The following is a 19,548-nucleotide window of genomic DNA, read 5'->3' on the forward strand; positions in this document are numbered from 1 at the left end:
AAGCATAAAACATTATATTTTATTAAAAAAATAAAATGTTGCCAAGATAGTAGGGAAAATAAATAAAAAATATTTTAAGATATTTTTAATCTTAATTATCAGAAAAAATAAAAGAAATAAATCAAAATGTACCGGTAGGTGCTGGTATTTTAAAAAGTATCTGTAAGGGTGGAAGATGAATGAGAAATAATATGCTTAATGGATCTGTTTTTCAGGGTTATCCAGTGATCCAGATTTGAAGAAGAAACTATGATATGGAATATATAAGCATGCACACGCTGAAAACATAGGCACTGCCTTAAATCAATTCCATCACCCTCAACACCCCCCCCCCCAGGACCATGCATGAGCCCTTAGAGAGAGCTCTTAAGGAGTTACCAACAGGTGCAACGTGTTGTCCATGCATGCTCTGAAACATATGTCCCCACTTTGAATCCAAATTACTGTATAGTCCTTATAGTAAAACAAATCCTTCAAATGCTAATGACAAAGAATTCCAAACATAAGAGCTCAGGAAATAGGACATGGGGATTAGGGGAAGTTATCTGGACAGGATCCAGAAATGATATTATGGAAATATATTTCATCAGAGTGAAGTGAAAAACTACACACATAACTGTAATATTACTGAGAAAAAGTTAAACATATTTATGAGACTGTTTTACAGTTCACACATTGACTAATTCTTATAATAAACATCATCAAAATCAGGACTTCTCAGAACCTCAGTAAAATAACTGCTCCTCCAATGTTCAGGGACCACAGCAAAGTTGTTAGCACTAATACTGCCATTAATTTTCCTGAAACATTTTATGGATTTTCATTTAATCTGATCCTTTGGATCAATAAATTTTGAAAGAATGTATGCCTGGATTGCGTCCGTTGTGATCCAATTCAAAGAATCACAATATACTGTAATACGTATCATTGATTTATACTAATAATCATTTCACAATTTGCAAACAATGAAGAACAAAGCTCCTTTTGTCCTAATTGTGGTCATATAACTATATTTTTATATGACTACATTAATCCTCAGGGTTGTATTTAGAACAGTTATTAAAATAAAGAATAGAAATTTAAAAAGCTGAAATAGATACATTGCCCTCAACAAACATAGGCATTATTTGTCTATCAAAACAAAGATTAAATACTATTGCTTTGCTTATTGATTTAGACTGTTATGATGCACAAATATTTGAAACTACCCAGGAGTTTAGTAATGAGTTACAGCTAAATTTAAAATTTAAAAATAGAATTATTTAATATATTGGATTGGAATAAATAAATATAAAAAATATATTTAATTCTAAAATATTCTCTGGAAACAAAATTTAGCAGGCATCACTTAGTACAAAAATACACATCTGAGGCCTGACTGATTTATAAAAAATTTAATAGGTTCATTACAACTGTACGTTAAATTATGATTTTCATTAAGATGCCCAAATAAATAGGCAAAAATGAGTGTATATGGCATAAGCATATGAATCTCAAGAGTGTTGTGTAAACTTATTTATAGATTTTATATTCCACTTGGAAAAGTTTAAATTTTAATCTATGATTTTACTTGTACTGATTTTTGAAGCAGATTATAAAGAGAACAATGTTTTTTATATTTACCCATGTAATAGGCTATATTGCTATTATCCTGGTCATCTTCTCAACTTTCTCATCTTTCCTACTACCTTCTCCTTTTGATATCTTATGATTTATCACTTGTTTGTATCTTATAATTATGGTTGTATCTTATGATTTATGATGTATAACTTATCACTTTGTGGTTTGTATATACATTGAGAGTTTATGCACCGGACACAAATTTCTTATGTGCGCAGTCACACTTGGCCAATAAAGAATTCTATTCTATTCTATTCTATTCTATTCTATTCTATTCTATTCTATTCTATTCTATTCTATTCTATTCTATTCTATTCTATTCTATTCCCTTGATGCATGTATGTGAAAGTATATATGTTTGTGGGGGAGGTATGGATGCATGTTATAGACTACTAGAAGTACATACATAGCAAGCAAATACATAGTCCATAGCTGCAATTTGGGGCCAGGTGGGTTTGTTTGTTTGTTTGTTTTGTAAAACATCCCTACATTTTTTTAAAAAAAAATGTCTTTGCAGTAATATGGTATTCATTATCATAATTATTTCTGTATAGATCACTGTTATAACTATTTTATTAGTGGGAAATATATATATATATGATTTTTCCAAAACATTGCACAAAATTGTATGCATTTTTTTAACCTAAAAATATAAAGATTGATTGCCTTGGCACAACTCTTGTTCCTTTGTATCAAGATTCCAGATCTATAGTAGATTTGTATTATTATACACATAGGGGGCACTATTCACTCCATTTCTTTCCCCTGCTAATTCCAAACTCAGTCTAGACACTTGTGACATTTAATTCATCTTGTCATGATATAGCTGTGTAATGAACCTTGTACACCCACATCTCCCAAGGTCTGGATTCTGTTTATCAGCCTTCTGCCATGTAATGCATTTCATAATTGCTGGGTAACAACTCACAGAATGCTACAATTTGTAGTTCCAACATGCTAGGAAAAACTGGTCCATGAGGATCTGTGTATGATGAACTGTGAGCCTCTATGCCACAAACTCCATTTGAAAAAGTCAAAGATCGGAGTAGGAAACTAATCCCTTATATAGCTAGACTAATTCATGCAACCTAAGTCATAAATGCTAATGCTACTTTTGTTATAAAACAACAGGAACAGAATCTTGCAAGTCTGAATGTCTCCCCCCCACACACACACACTTTATTTTGAAGAGAACTAAGGAGGGTCAAGTCTGAGATACTTTCTCAAATTACATTTCTGCCTCTTTTTATTTAATGGTTGTCTTGGTTGCAGCTCTTCCTCCTGCTCTTCAAGGTTGTTTCTACAGTCCATTACAGAATCCAAAACCCTAGAGACTGAAAGTATAGAATTTCCTCTTCCCTGTGCTAACCTACAGGTGCATTTCAACAAGTCTGTAAATGCAGTCCCTGTCCCAGGGTGATCTGCCCCAAAGAACCTCTTCAGAAAGAGAGTAGGTAGCTGTTGAGATACAATTCACCTCTTTTTAGGGTGAATTTGCTGATAAACGAACCGATTAAAAACGCTTTTCAGAAACTCTCATTTGTCCCTCACATTTTAATCCACCAGATTCTCTCTCAAAGCAATTATCCTAGAACTGGTTTATATTTTATATTTGAAGCTAACTTTTTTTTTTGAAATTGACCAGACATTAGCCTCCCTGCATTGGACAACACAAACTCCTCCCATAGTAGCAGCACCGCGGGATTAGCCCAAATCCTTCTCCCAGTCGGAAGGGAAGCCTGCCAAAAAAAGAGAGAGCTAGAGAGCGCACCTGGGAGCTTACCTGAGGCCAGGCTCCAGGAAGCGGACCCCAGCAGCATCGCGCACACCAACTGCATCTTCACCATTCTTGCCATCCACTCGCTCTCTCCCTTTTCTCTCTATAAAGTGAAGTCCATATACAAAAAGGCAAGCTATCTGGATGAGAGAGAGAGTCGCGCAGGAAAAAAAAAAGAGCTGCTGCCGTGAGCTGATTTTTAAAGAACTGGACCCTAAAGGAAGCGCCGGATGTCCCCTAAGTATATAAGCAAGCAGAGAAGGGTGATGTCACGAACGCAGCCGCTCTCATTTAACCAAGCCCGCCTGCTCCGTCTCCTCCTCCTCTTCTTCGGAGCGAAACTGACGCGATTCCCCCATTAGTTGCGCTGCGCTTCACACTTCCTGAAGCAGAAAGAAAGTGGGCAAGGGTGTGTGAGACAGACGGCGCAAAAAGGACCGTCTCACCAGTTGCCCCCGATTTTAAAATCTTTGCCCCCAAGTGGGAATGCAGGATTTGTGATTTGTGAGGGATGTGTGGCTGGAAAAGGCTAGTATAAAGAATCTAATGAGAGTAAGTTAAATGTCACCTTTGTATTTGTGTGCCCATCACAGGTCACCTGTATAAGTCAGCTGTTTCTATGATTCATGTAAATCAGGAAAAGAATTTAAGAGCCTGTAGTACAGTGGACTAAAGCACTGTTATTAACATCTGCTGCTTGCAATTACTGCAAGTTCAAATCTCACCAGGCTCAAGGTTGATCAGCCTTCCATCCTTTCAAAGGTAGGTGAAGGTAGGTATTGTGGGGGCAATAAGCTGACTTTGTATAAATATACAAAAGTATGAAGGCTATTGCTTAACGCATTGTAAGTCGCCCTGAGTCTCCGGAGAAAGGCAGCATATAAATTAAAGCCAAAAAAAAAAAAAAAAAAACCCCAAAACTTGAGAAATATAGTATTTGTTTAGCTAAAATAAATATTTTTGCAATGTGCTCTTATGTCATTCTTTCTTTACTTATTTCAACTTATGCAAGAGACCAAACCAAAATGACATTCAGAAGAAATGTTGGGATTGCAATTCTTAAGAATTCATAGTCAGAGACCATGAGGGTCCTATACATTTGGAAATAATCAGATTAGGGAAGATAAAATTGGTGCAGTGAAAATGAGCTTCCTCCTCCTCCTCCTCCTCCTCCTCCTCCTCCTCCTCCTCCTCCTCCTCCTCCTCCTCATCATCATCATCATCATCATCATCATCATCATCATTTTTGTCCCTGGATATCCAACAATATTTTGCTGATTGCTACTTATAGATATAACTTATTTTTATTTTCCAAGACTACATTCCAGTAAGCATTGACTAAAGTCATCCTAAGCACTGTGTGCACCAAACACAGGATTTAATAATTCAGTTTATCGGTGGAAAGGTAGCTAAAGCTCAAATGCATATCTTTCAAGATGCAACCCCATGCCCTGGAAGTGACACATAGATGCTCCAAGTAAATAATGCTGGATGAGTTCAGTTCCCACTCTGCTTTCTGAACAGAAATTTATCTTCCTCTTCATTCAAGCTGTTTAGATTCTTTGCTAATACTTTAATTGTTTTAACTCAGCTTTTAATTGTTTATACTTGATTTTAGATTGGAAGTGCCTTTGGATATTTGATGGGTTAAAAAGCTAGATATAAATAGCTGATTAATGAAACAATAATTAGTTGAAGAGAGACGCACACTTTACTTACAAGAATATATGCACATACATTTATATACATTCATTATTTAAAACACTTTTAGGTCTTCCTTTGGATATAAATGTGCCATATATGGCAATGCTGAGCAATCACACAAAGAATAGAACCAGTAGTTTTCTCTCAGAAATGGCATAACCATTGAAAATTGTATGTTTTTGGTGTCCTAAAATGCAGAACCATATAGATTGGTTTTAAGAACTGTGCTGTTTAAATTATTTGATGGGGAGAGAATGTTTGCTGTCCCATTTTAAATATAGCCCCTATCCATGTCTTTATACAGCATTTAATGGGATAGTCCATCAGGCAAGGACTGAAATTTCTGTATGTTTTAAATAAGATTTAAAATTTGGCCTGCAAAACAGACAATAAAGAACTTTATATGTTCTTTCTTGCAAAGTAAGTAGAAATTACATAAAATCCAAATAGCTTCATTAAAAAAAGAACTTAATGAATAGGTCATTAATATTTGGTAGCCTGCAATGGTAACTAAACTAAACTAAACCTTGGTAGATAGATACTGAAATAAAGAAATGTTTCCTTACTTTATAAAGTTTCTTCATTTTCTATTTTTCTTCCATTAGGGGGCAGAATGGCAGTATGAGAACAATATCAACTTCTCTAGAAATAGTTTACTGTTGAACCTACATGGGAAACAAGAAGCAATGACTTCAGTTTGTTATTCTGTAACGTACTGATGAAAAGTTTTCGTTTCTATTTCTATATTTCTGATAGCCTACATGTTTTTAAATTCCATGCAGCATTCATATATAAGTGATACATGAGAAACATTCATGATTTAAACTTCAGGAAAAAGATGTCCAGAAAATATGATTTATTAAGATTAAATAGAATGAAACTTTGTAATAGAATATCCCTACCTCCTCACCTCAAAGAATCTGGAGATAGAACAGTGATTAAAGGTTTTTGAACTCAGTGGACTTTATCTCTGAATAGATTTGTAAGGATGGATTGTGTTGTAAAGGTATTATAGAGAATCACATTATCTTAGAGATTATCTTCAAGAAGATCCGGCTAATCTTAAAGCAGGAAAAGAATCTGATTATCCTTTGAAGATAATATTATTTCTACAAAAGGCATAAAGAAAAGGGAGGGAGTGATACAGGATATCAAAACCAGTGCAGATAACTTCTGTTGGATTAGGGCTTGCAATTTATCTTCTGTGAGCTGCAAGTAGCCTACAGGGATATTATATTGCCAAAAGGGATGGGGCACAAACCTGGCAAATGTTCCTTTGATTTTGAGTCTGGGGTTAAAGGTGGGAATGGCAGCATGAAAGCCTTGTGTTCCCCATTACCATTCTTAAAACAGCTCTGAACACAATGCCCTGTACAAAATATGGTATTTTGTCATGAATGAAGACAAATGTGTCCCAGGATAACGTTGCAGGATCCAATCTGGGTCAGTCACTCAGATCAGAAGTTTAGTCTTCCAAGCTTATAGACTTGTGCTGGAGCCCATCCTCAGGGAACTTCTCTCTAACAGAGTGGTATTTTGTCACCACATTTTGGTGGCATACTCTTGGGAATGTTTCAGAGGTACAGTTGTGGTGCTGGGAGAAGGCATCTCTATTTAGTTTTTCCTCTAAAGGGTTGGGATGGCATCCATATGTTCACCTGAAAATGATCACATGCTTAGGAAGTTGCATGCATGCGAGAAGGCCAATGAGAAAAAAAGATAAGATTGCATCCATAATGGGAGGCTCGTGGTGTCACCCATCAACGGTCTATAAACTTCCTGTTCTTGTTCTTGTCAAATAAAATAGATAAGGTGATTGCTCATAAAAGCCTCATCGAGAAATACTATTGCTCTGATGACACATTAAAGAGATAATAAGGACTAAAAGTGCCCTTATTTGGGAGAAGACTAGCTAACAATCAAATGTAATTACAAGAAATGGTGTCACACCACCTTAGCAAATCTGTCACTACTTATTGCTGTAGCTTTCATGAGGTTTTCATGAGCAGCTCCAAGTAAAAGACACTAAAATAGTCATGAGTGGTGACCAAGAACAAAGTGATTATAAAAGGGCCTCCTGACTCAGAAAAAGATTTTTTAAAAAAAAAATCACACAAGATGAAGCTGTATAAAAGCCCCATGTCTCTTAACTACAGCTGCCTGAGATTATGCATTGGTTCAGCATGATGGTTATTCATGTCTTATCGCAAACAAAAAATGGAGGATACCTATTTCACTTGGTTTCTGAATCCACAACCACATGCTAAGAGAAAGAATCCAATTCACAGGTGGTTGCTGTAATACTATACAAGAATGACCTCAGGAGACAAGTGAAGAGCCACAGAGAGTCCAGTGAACAGTCAGACATGAGGCAGCTCAGCTTGCAAAGGAAATATGATCATAGTAAATATATCAGAAGGGACCCTCCCTAAGTTTCTTGGGCTGTAAAGGTGACTGGGAAGGAGATCTCCAAGTTAATGTAGCCTTACAATAAAGTATAATAAAGTAGCTCATCAGTCATGCTTCCTGTCTGGACTACCTCATAAGGCTGACAGCAGTCTAGTTCCTCAGGATCAACAAGATGAAAGTCATCCCATATAATCTCAAAATGTGTAGTCTCTTTTACTTCTATCAAACCTGTACAGATGGCATCCAATTCTGAGTAAATGAATGATTTGATCCTCCAAATGCCAAATAAATGTCTTACAGAACAAATTCTCTTCTGGCCCATCCCTACTTAAAAGAGTACTTTGAAAAGACGCACCAAGCAGCAATTCACAAATGTAATAAAAACAGAAAAATATTGCTGTTTTGATACTTCTATTGTCATTGAGTTCCTGCTTGAGTTAAATTGAATTTACTTATTATTATTTTTTACCAGGATTGCTCTTTTTTTCAGCTTGCATAGCTCTTCAGTAAACTAAGGATCTTCCCGGAATCAATGCTACTTTAGTGAGAGATTGTATTCCAGTGACAGACCAAAGCCTTGGTTGAGGTGCCCACCAGGGCCTTGGATATCAAGTGGAGCCATTAGATTTCTTGGGCACATTGACTAAATAGTTGCTCCTCTCTGTAAAGGTTGCTGTGACTGCCAAGATCCATAGCAACCAGAAGTAATCTAAACATTAGAAGGATAGATATTAATTCCCACCACCCTGAGATAATATCTCATCTGTTCTAAGACAAAATCCAGATTCTATAATCTTTGCCAAGTAAAGCTTTTGTTTGTTTGTTTGGGCTTTCTGTAATATTCATCTGACCGGGTGTCATGTGGTGTTTCCAGAATTGACAGAATGAATCCTTTACTTTTCAAAGAATCAGGTGCCACTGTAACCATGTTAGATATTTTTAAAATTAAAGAAGGTGGAAGTTCTAATGTGTGAGACATGTTTATTTAAGAATTAAACCAGAACAAACAGAATTTATTTCAATAAAATAAACCAAGCAAGGAATAATGTGGCAATTTGGTTAGATGGCTATTTTATTTCTTTTTTTTTTTTACTCAAACATAAGATCCTATTTACAGCACACTAGTGATATTATGAATGGAAATACATGTATCAAAAGATGTAACTTACTGTGACATTTTTTATATCATGTGATACAGTTGTAGGTTCCTCCCGATTCGGACCGGTTCTATAGAACCGGTAGTAAAACCAGTGGGAGGCTCCGCCCACTGACCCTGATATCATCAGAAGCAATCTGCACATGTGCAGAAGCTTCTGCTCATGTGTAGAAGCAAGGCATGTGTGCTAGCGAAGTGAGCGTGCACACACAATCCCATTGTGAACCGGTAGTAAAGGTAAGTAGAACCTACCCCTGATGTGATAATATAACTTACAGTTATAATGATACCATTTTAAAATCTTTTTTTCTCTCTGCTCTGATACATGTTAGGGCATCACAGTTGTAGTTTAGTCAAAATACAAATATGCAACTTTTTTCAGTCCAAATAATATTACATTATGTTCCATTCCATCCTGTATTCTGGCATAGAGACCAAGAAACTGAGATTTACCGTGTTTTCCCGAAAATAAGACGCTGTCTTATATATTTTTTTAAACCCTGAAATAAGCCTTATTGCCATGCGCTCAAAAGCCCAATTGGGCTTATTATCAGGGGATGTCTTATTTTGGGGAAAACAGGGTATTAGAGTTATAACCCTTTTCCTCCAGAACTTCAAGGCAGCCTAATAAAACATTCCCTTCCCATATTCTCCTATTGTAGGTTGGGTTGTGAGATAGTAATCCAAATCTACAGAGTCCATTTAATAAGGGATTTCATTGAAAGATCAATGCAAATTAATAAATTTAACACAAAATCAAGGCAATCGGTATGCTGCCTTGCAATGCACGGCATTGCCATTTTTGCTGTATAAAGCAATCACAGAGAAAACGCTATACATTAATGTTGAAATGTGATTAGTTATTTTTTCTGTAATATAAAATGGAATGATTTTCAACAACTAAAGATGCTTTACCTGACAGCTGACCCAACTATTTAAAAATGCCCAATGTAAATATTTGGAGAATAGGGTTGTAGAGATAAAAATAAATGATTAAAAAATCAGAAACATTAGTGGTGGACTAAAGATGGCTCCATGAAATTAATTCTTTCTTTCTTTCTTTCTTTCTTTCTTTCTTTCTTTCTTTCTTTCTTTCTTTCTTTCTTTCCTTCCTTCCTTCCTTCCTTCCTTCCTCCCTTCCTTCCTTCCTCCTTCCTTCTTTCCTTCCTTCCTTCCTTCCTTCCTTCCTTCCTTCCTTCCTTCCTTCCTTCCTTCCTTTCTTCCTTCCTTTTTGGAGAATAGGGTTGTAGAGGAAAAAATACGTGCTTGGAAAAGTCCAAACAGCAAATAAGCACCACTGAAACCAATGAATGTATTTCCAAGTAAACATGCTAAAGAATAAAAATGAATCATCATTGTGAAGTTGTATATGGAGGAAAGCCAAGTCTTGGAACTATTTCTACACCCATTACTGATTCAATGTCATTAGAATAAAAACAGAGCAACCTGTAAAAACAAATGTATGGCACAACCATTAAGTACAAGCAACAATTCTGGAATCAAGTATCTGTGCATCTCACAGTTATTTGGTAGATGAATACAAATGAAATATATGAAATTAAGATTGGCATCTCGACCAGGGTCCAAAATACCTGGTAGAGGTGATGAAACTGGAGCACCCAAAGTATCTTTGCCTCAGGATCCAAAATACCTGGCACTGCCTACAATGAGTAAGATTTGCTTTGGCAGGACAGTTTGAAGATCAGATATTAATTTCATGAGTTAATTTTTCAAACTTCATGCAAATCCCAAGTGAATCATCCAGTAATTGATAATACTTGTTTATAAGTTGCTGAAAATCAAGGCTTGTTCATTCAATAATGTTTTTACAAAATTGTGATTTATTATTTCATTACTTGCAGTCAGGAAGAGTGATTAGTCATAGAATCCACATGTCATTTCTTGAACGTTTTTGATTAGATCTATTAACTGTAATTTTTAGTATGTACAAAGTAATGCTATGTTTATTTAGAAGGATGGCCCACTAGGTTCATTGAGACTTAGGTCTAGATAAATATGTATAGAATATTTGCTTAAAATAAAATAATTATAGATAATTAAAATGTATCAGTATTATTGAACTTCTTGAATTGTACCCTAATTGAAATAACCAGACTGGGGAAAATTTATCTCAGACTATCTCAACCAGACTGGGGAAAATTTATATCCTGCAAATGCTGATTACTGTATCACATAATGTCAGATAGAGCTGAGCATCATTCCAGCCTGTTTAAAACATAGATGGATGGATCATTCATTCCCATCTGTGATCACAGCTCATTACTGTTGGCCTGCAAGGTGGCTTATGAAATACTCATTTTTCTACAGGTTTCACAAAAAAAAATGATGGATAAGCATATCAAAAATGTATGTATGCTTTAATAGCAAATTATAGAAATTATAAACAGTAACCATCACAAAACTAATTCTTTCCCTTTTAATTTAGGATATACTTTTCATTAAAAAAAATGTATGCATAGGTTAAGAGCCTTGATAGTACAGTGGTCTAAGCACCCTGTTATTAACACAGCTGCCTGCAATTTACTGCTGGTTCGAATCTCTCCAAGGCTCAAGGTTGACTCAGCCTTCCATCCTTTCTAAGGTAGGTGAAATGAGGACCCAGTTTGTGGGGGCAATAAGCTGACTTTGTATAAATATACAAAAGTATGAAGGCTATTGCTTAACACATTGTAAGCCGCCCTGAGTCTCCGGAGAAGGGCGGCATATAAATCAAATTTTTAAAAAAAAACATATTACATTTTTGCTCGTTATAAAATAATTACTGTGGAACTGTAGAACACAGAGCCAAGTCCTGAACAGAATTCTTGTTGTATCATCTATGCAAAATCAATTGGTCTTCAGGCAAATATTTCATTTTTATTCACCCAAACATTAGATCTTTTAGACAAGCAAAACACACTAAATTGTACTCGTGCTAAGATTTCATTCCCAGTTAATTTTGTTTCTTCACAGAATGACTTTGATTGATTCAGTGAATATAAAATTAATTAAATCAAAGTTATAGATGAGACAAGACAAAAAAATGTCTTAAAATGGATCTTTCATATCCTTTGCCCCATTGCATACTTCATTACAACTAGTAATGGATTACATTGAAGAATATTCATATTTTCACGACCTACAAGAACATGAAAATGAGGACTAAATAACAAGAAAAGGTAGCTAAAACCAAAAATCCACTTTTAGTAGACAACATGTACAAAATTTATTGGCCAGTCATGATATATACACATACATACATGTGTTTCCAACAATGACTTTCCCTTCCAAATTTAACTGAAAAGTTTATGTGAGCAGGTAATATATATTTTAACATCCAGACTGCAAATGCCATAGACCTATATATTTTTGACAAGGATTTAAAGATGCTATGATCACAACTATTGACATAGTGAGCAGGTATTATGGGATTAGATATATTCTGTTTTGTGACTACCATCCTATTTGTGAAAGTGAAATCCTACTGAACTCAGTTTACAAAACTCAACTCACATAAACCTAACATGCAGGGCTAAATAATCTGGTTATTACAGCTCTCATCCTCTTGCCATTAGCCAGGATGGTTTAGGCTCTGTTCCCTTCTTGTTAGAGGTGAAATAAAAAGCATCTTCAACTATGAACCCATTCTAATAGAGTTTCCATGGTACCAATGTCTAATTTTAGGTACCAGGCACAATTTCTTCCATTCCTCCCATGATTTAAGCATCTGGGAATGTGCTCTGGTTATCATTGCTGGCTATTAAATGCATATGACTGTATTTTTATCTTAATTGTATTATGGTTTTAATTTTGTAAACCATCTGGAATAAAACTTCATGTCCAGAAAATATTGCATCTTTCAAAGGAAGGTCAGTCGTAATTGTTAGTTAGGACTGCTAACACCTGGCCTTGAACATTGCTCTATACCTTTAAAAATTTAATGAAAGCAACATGTTCAGCTGGTTCTAGATATTCACCTGGTGGACATTTTCCTGAAATATGCCTATTAGAAGTACATAAACACTATTTAAGGCAGGAAATGACACGTGTAGCCAGTTAATAAACAAGTGGAATGCTTCTGTTTCACCCAAACTCAATGATGACTGAATTACATTTTGCTTTGAATCAAAACTTGTTGCTGCTGTTTCATGCAGTACCATTCTAAATATTCATTTAAAAAGCAACATTGCTTGTATTTTTTTTTTTTTTGAAAAAATTTTCAAAAATTTTCCCCTAATCTGTTTAGTTGAGGTTTCATTCTGAGGAAGACTTGCTGTATGTAGTGGAATGAATAGAAAAGAGTTATTTCGAAAACGTTTTGCAGCTGAACATTTTTGAAGGTGATAGTGAATATGATCACTTATAAAAATAAAAATAAGGGAAAAAATTAATTGTATTCATGTTTGAAAATTGGTAAGTACCACTGACAATATTCCATGTTTTAAAAGTTACTGATATCTCATAAATGAAACAGACAATAAGCAGATGGAACACTTGCATTGATACTTAAATGATATCAGTGATACCCAATCAGGGTTATGCAGGTTTCCTGTAGAATGGGCAGCAATATGAACACAGTATGAGCTCGTCAGGTTCACACAGAAATCAGAAAAAGATGCATCTGGTTTAAAAAGATGCTACGCTCACCACCCCACACATCTTCTCTTTTCTACCCAGATTCCATTTTTACCTCCTACAGTCAGCATTCTCTGTCCATTAATTATGCTAACTCCTAATCTTCTGTACTTGGAGTTTCTCTACCATATAATTATATATATATCTCAAAAATCTTAGGCTTAACAACTATCATATGCAGGGGGATGATCTATTTCATGTACAGAGTCCATACTTGTTTCTGAACACTAGCAATGTGTTCCTGCCTCTCTATCTATCTATCTATCTATCTATCTATCTATCTATCTATCTATCTATCTAATCTATCATTTATCTATCATCTATCTATCTCTTTCCTGAATCAAATAGTCCATGACATTCTTTCAGCCACATCATTCTGTTGCCTTTTCAAGCAATTCAGGTTAGCTGTATGACTATAATTTTTTTTCTGGCCTTTTTTCCCCCTTTGCAACCAACAAATGAATTCTCCTTGGCTCATGCTAACCAGAGTGACTACTTATCTAGGCTGCCCAATTGCCCTATTATCGGAATGTGCAGGACAGACAATTGCAACCTCTGCCATGTCCCACTCATCTTAGAAGTAGCCCGAGGGCAAATCTCTCTGATCTACTTTTGATGTACCAGTACACTTTTTCCAGTTATATCATCTGCAATGCTTCAGTTTGTTGCAGGCAATGCCATTATAGAGAGGTATAGTACCTGTCAGAATGCATTAGGGAAAGAATGGAGTTCTTTATGTGACATACATGTCTGCATGTATCTGGACTTTGATTCTATATGTATGTGCGTACCAGTGGTGGGGTTGCTCTCGGTTTGGACTGGTTCTATAGAACCAGTAGTAAAACCGGTGGGAGGCTCCACCCACCGACCCCAACATCATCAGGAAGCTTCTGCTCATGCGCAGAAGCACACGTGCAGCCCCGTTGCAAACCAGTAGTAAAGGTAAGTAGAACCCACCCCTAGAGCATACCATCAATTGCAGGATCTCTTGTCTCATCCATGTATGGTTTGCTCCAGTACCCCCCTTATCAGATTGTTCTGGTTTCCCTACATCCAGGGCCAGATTTAGATGAAAAGAGGCCCTAGGCTATTCCACTTATGAGGCCCTTTCACCTATAGTGAAAATGTAATTTTAATTTTGTTAACAATTTGAATGTAGGCCCCTCTTGATCTTGAGGCCCCTCTTGATCTTGAGGCCCTAGGCTGAAGCCTAGTTACCCTATAGGAAAATCCGGCCCTTCCTACATCTGATGTGGATCTTGTTAATCTGGCCAATATCTGAGCTGGCATCACTCTTCTAGTTTATGTTACTGTCATATTTGACATATACAGATGAAGCATATATATTATTGTATATATGGATATTATGTTAGCTGTGAGGTCTGCTCTTGCTAGTGGTGCTGCTGGATTCTGCCCACCTACCAGGGTATGCTGAGCCAAACACAGATCAAACCAATGTTAGGACCAGGCAGTTGGTCAGTCATTCAGGGTTTTTGTTTTTTGTTTCGGTAGCAACCAGCCATCTCCACCAGAATGCAGACAATGAACCGGATGGTGTTTGTCAATCCGAAACGTAAACCCTGTACCTGCAGGAATAACACTAGGAAGATGGTGATGATATGGATATTATGTGCCCATATTCTCATAAAACAGAGGTCTCCAACCTTGACAACTTTAAGACTTGTGGACTTCAACTCCAGCTTTGCTGGCTGAGGAATTCTGGGAGTTGAAGCCCACAAGTCTTAAAGTTGCCAAGGTTGGAGACCCCTTTCTTAAAAAGCAAAGAAAGCATGGAGAAGAATCTTGTACAATTTGAACCAATGCTTATCTGTTGTTGGAAGAAAATGCAGTAACTTTACACGTTGGTGCTAAAACGGACAAAGCTGCAAGTTTACCATTCCCATTCCTCCATAGTGGGTAGCATTAAATCTTTCCATCTCTTTGCAAATCTTGCTGCTCTGACCATATATTGAGATAATTCTAATTTAGTTTGCTGTATATCATGGATTTTTTCATCAGATAATTGGGAGATCCATTGACAACTACATTGTTGATTTCATTTTGAATTCCTCTTGATAATTTTTAATATGTCCCATTTATCTGTATTTGCTATTTCTCTTTTATTGGCTTCCAATTGCAGTACACCAACCTCAATTCAGCCTAAGTGTAACCCAGCTGTTTTCCACTTGTTGGTGAATAGATTACTGTCCCCTTCCTCAGCAAGGAAAAGGGAAAAGCTACCATACTTCCGGTTTTCTGTTTGGATGTGTTGAGTTGTTAGAAAAAGAAGAACATTTCATTGTAAGAAATGTATTTCTTAAATTGGGGGGTCAGGCAAAATGACTTGAGCTTAGCTAATGATACTTTGAAGCTTTATATTATTGTTTATCTTTGTAATAAGAGAAAGTGTCATATTGTGAAACTGCCTGTTGAAACAATCTGACCATAATATTTCAAGTCAGACAAAGAAAAAGGAAGGTTGGGTGGAGGAGAGGGGAGTTAATGTATATTGGAAAAATTCGCAGCTGTGGAATGAAGTTTCTCTGCCAAGAAACACTGGCAAACATTTCAGGTGGTTAGGAAATATTTGTCACTATTGAATAGTGAGGAAATTCCCCATGATTGAACTCAGCTCCAATGTAGCTGTATGAATAGAAAACTTTTTGTGGGTATATAAATTTGAACCACCTGATCAATTGCCAAGTTTATAGGATTTAGTTGCTGCTGCTTTTTCTCCTTGCTCTTTTTTCTCAGTTTCATTACCCAGTTCTGCTCCTTCTTCATATAGCTACAGCTCAGGTACTTTAGTGACATGACATTAATTTGAAATACGTTAATTTGAAGTATGCAGGGTATGTCTGGTACTAATAGGTGATTCACGGAGTAGATGTTAACATCATTGCATGCAGATTAATGGGGTTACTTTAAAAACAAATGAACAAAAATTTATGATCAAATGGTTTGGAGACAACATCTACATTCAACTGCCAAGTCCCCATTTTCTTTTTGCTTTTAGTGATCCTTTTATTTATATTAAATTAATTTCAGCAGAAAAGGTAAAAAGAGATTATTCTACATATTCAGTAAAATAGTTAACTGAAAAGGGGCAAAGTATAACCTTTTTTAATTCTCAGTTCTCTCAATTCAGAGAAATCACTACATCATTCAGAAGAAAATGGAAAGAAGCCCCACACAACTCTTCCCTTCTCTCCAGTGGCATTGCAAACTTTCTATCTATTCAGCTGGGGTTCTAGATTTCCCATCCAGAAATTATCTGGCATAAGGAGAACTGAGAGGTCTGTCTGCATTCTTCTCTGTAACTGGCTTGCCAAAACAGTATATTCGGTGATGAGATTCCTGGAATAGGAAGCAGCAGCAACAGTGGATAGGAACTGTGGTGGCACAGTGGTTAAGAAGTACCTAATTGCTGGAAGTAATTGAGGATTAATAGGGGTAGCACAGTGGTTAGAATGCAGTAATGCAGGCTAACTCTGCCCACTGCCAAGAGTTTGATCCTCACCACTTCAAGGTTGACTCAGCCTTCCATCCTTCCAAGGTAAGTAAAATAGGGACATACATTGTTGGGGGCAAGATGCTGACTCTGTAAAATACTTAGAGAGTGTTGTAAAGCACTGTGAAACGATATATAAGTCTAAATGCTATTGCTATCATACATGCAGGAAGGCTTGGAAATTCTGCTTCAAAGCATTGGACGTACTTAATGTACTCAAGTTATTTGACAGATAATATATTTAAAAGTTCATATTTCAAGCTTGGGGATAGCATAATAATTTATAATGAGGCAGTTGTCAGCTTTGGAAGCCATATTAGGCCAGAAGCTTCCATTCTGCCACCTTCTCATGTGTGGGAAAGTAGGAGGGGGGATTTAGTAGAGGGGTTGTCTGTAGACATAATAGCATTCTTCCTCTCAGTCAAGGTCAGGGCGATCCTGCATCTGGAGAAGGAGTGGTCGGAGTGATGTCTCGAGATGGAACGGTGATCGACTGAGGAGTGAGGGGATGGTTTTGGGGGTTTTGACTTACTGAGGGAAAATCCGGACCTCTCAAATTCGGATTTTCCCAGATGTGTCAGTTTACCTATTCTAGTAAATAGAACTTTGAAAAATGCTTGCTTCAGAGTCTTTACTTGGAATTGGGGGATTTTCTGGAATGCTGACATTAACAGCAGTAAGATTACAAGTTGAAATCCATGTACCCAAACTGGAAAATATATCAACGTTTTAAAAAGAAGAAAAAATTATTTTGAGTACTACAGGAAGATAATATGGTATCACCAAGGAACCTGGATATGCTCCCATTTTAAGTATACCCCATTGGTGGAACAGAATGGTAAAGACTCCTACTGAGTTATGCTCTCATGGCATTCCAGCAATGGAATGGGCCCTAAAAGCAGCTTTGCACTCTAATCATATGGGTAAATAAACACAGGAAGGGTAAATAACTTGTGATTCCTTGAGTCATATATATAATTAACTTTCAAAGTAAAGACTTCTTCTACACCTTTCCCAGAGGGTCTACATGAGCTGTAACCTCTTAAACATCATGCACATGCTCCCATTCATACTTCCTGCGTTAAGTGTAATGTCCATGATCCTACTATGTCCATTGAGTCCTGAAGTGTATTTCTTAATTAGTGAGTATGCAAAGCGTCACAGATGTTTTCCAAAATGCAAGATTTATATTGCTACAGGATGTGCTCTTTCTATCTGTCTCACAAAGTGCGAAAATATTTTAGTCACCATCTTGGAAGTGAACATTTGGTTCCTTCATTCTATTGCTCTCCTGATTCCAGGAATCCAAATTAAAGCATCCTAGACAGGAGGCTGTCTAGCTTGTTGTGTGTAAGCACATCCAATGAAGCCACTAGCTGTCTGGGTAAATGGTTCTACTGTCAAGATGCTCTTAACTGTTACAGAATTTAACATTCAGTTGGAATTGACTTTCTAGTAATTTAAACTAGTTGCTTGGAATCAAATATTCAAAGCAAGAGACTCAGGTCTTGAAATTACTCTGTGTAGTTTCCTTCTCCCTGAGTTGTTTGGAGGGTCCTATCCTATCATACCTCATCATGTGTCTTTTCTTACCATGAACATTCCCAGATTCTTCAGTGTTTCTTTATAGAATTCAACTTCTAGGTCCCTAATTATCTTGTTGTTTTTCAGTACTTCAGGTGAATAAAGCAGACAAAAATGGAAAAAGTGCTTCCAATGACTCAAGAATTATATTTCAGTTATTACTACCTAAAATTTCATTTGCTTTGTTAAAAAAACCGTATCACACTGTTGTTTCACTTTGCATTAACTGTATACCAAACCATTTTTTTTATAAGTATCATTACCATGTTGGATATCCCTCATTCTATATCTATCCATTTGAACAACAGATGGAAACAAATGGCCTGCTGTTTTTTTATTTCATTGATCAGCTGCATCTTGTAAATTGTAGTACACAAAATGACTTCCCAACCATATGTATTTATTACATCATATCAATTTTTGTGAGTACCATAGAACAAATTTGGTACAGTGGTTAAGCCACCAGGCTAGAAACTAAGAGACTCTGAGTTCTGGTCAGGGGTGAAATCCAGCAGGTTCTGACAGGTTCTGGAGAACCGGTAGCGGAAATTTTGAGTAGTTCAGAGAACTGATAAATACCATCTCTGGCTGCCCCAGAATAGGATGGGAATGGAGATTTTGCAGTATCCTTCCCCTGCCACGCCTACCAAGCCAAGCCCACAGAACCGATAGTAAAAAAATTTGGATTTCACCACTGGTTCTAGTTCTTGGTCCAAAGCCAGCTGAGTGACCTTGGGCCAGTCTCTTTCTCTCAGCCTAGGAAAAAGCAGGCAATGGCAAACCACTTCTGAAATTTTGCCAAGAAAATTTAGGGACCAGGCAGTCACTGGAGTCAACAATGACATGAAGCATGTGTGCATCTATCATCTATCTATCTATCTATCTATCTATCTATCTATCTATCTATCTTCCATAACCAATCTGTTTGTCTGTCTATTGATTGATCTATCATCTATCAATTAATCCCGTGAAAACAGGATTAAAAGTACCCAAGCAAAGAAAATAAATTATGAAAAATCATACAACAATAATATGCTGACAGTCTTCTAGATGTTGTTTGCAAAATTATAGTCCATGAAACTGTCAGGAAGGCCCAGCCACTTTTTCCTGCTGTACAGCACAGTCCCTGGAAATTTTTTTTTATATATACTG

General features: G+C 36.5%; 1 protein-coding gene across 7 annotated transcripts in view; it reads right to left on the minus strand.

Moving 5' to 3' along the window:
• The window catches only part of NTS (neurotensin), a 36,438-nt gene that overhangs the window by 15,195 nt on the left and 1,695 nt on the right, over positions 1-19,548 (minus strand). For 2 of the 7 annotated variants that reach the window (XM_034403764.3, XM_034403763.3), the window contains exons 2-3: positions 5,668-5,766; positions 3,404-3,780 (exon numbers count right to left, since the gene is read on the minus strand). The exons of 2 other annotated variants lie outside the window; for them this stretch is intronic. In XM_034403764.3, coding sequence (XP_034259655.2) covers positions 3,404-3,476 — 73 coding nt within the window. In that variant the 5' untranslated portion in view covers positions 3,477-3,780; positions 5,668-5,766. Of the gene's footprint in view, positions 1-3,391; positions 3,781-5,667; positions 5,767-19,548 lie in introns of those variants that run through there. 3 more of the 7 variants (XM_034403762.3, XM_087874054.1, XM_034403761.3) reach the window with 3 other exon arrangements.

The sequence above is a fragment of the Pantherophis guttatus genome, chromosome 7 (genome assembly GCF_059756535.1).
Source record: "Pantherophis guttatus breed Tessera chromosome 7, ASM5975653v1, whole genome shotgun sequence".
Classification (NCBI taxonomy): domain Eukaryota; kingdom Metazoa; phylum Chordata; class Lepidosauria; order Squamata; family Colubridae; genus Pantherophis; species Pantherophis guttatus.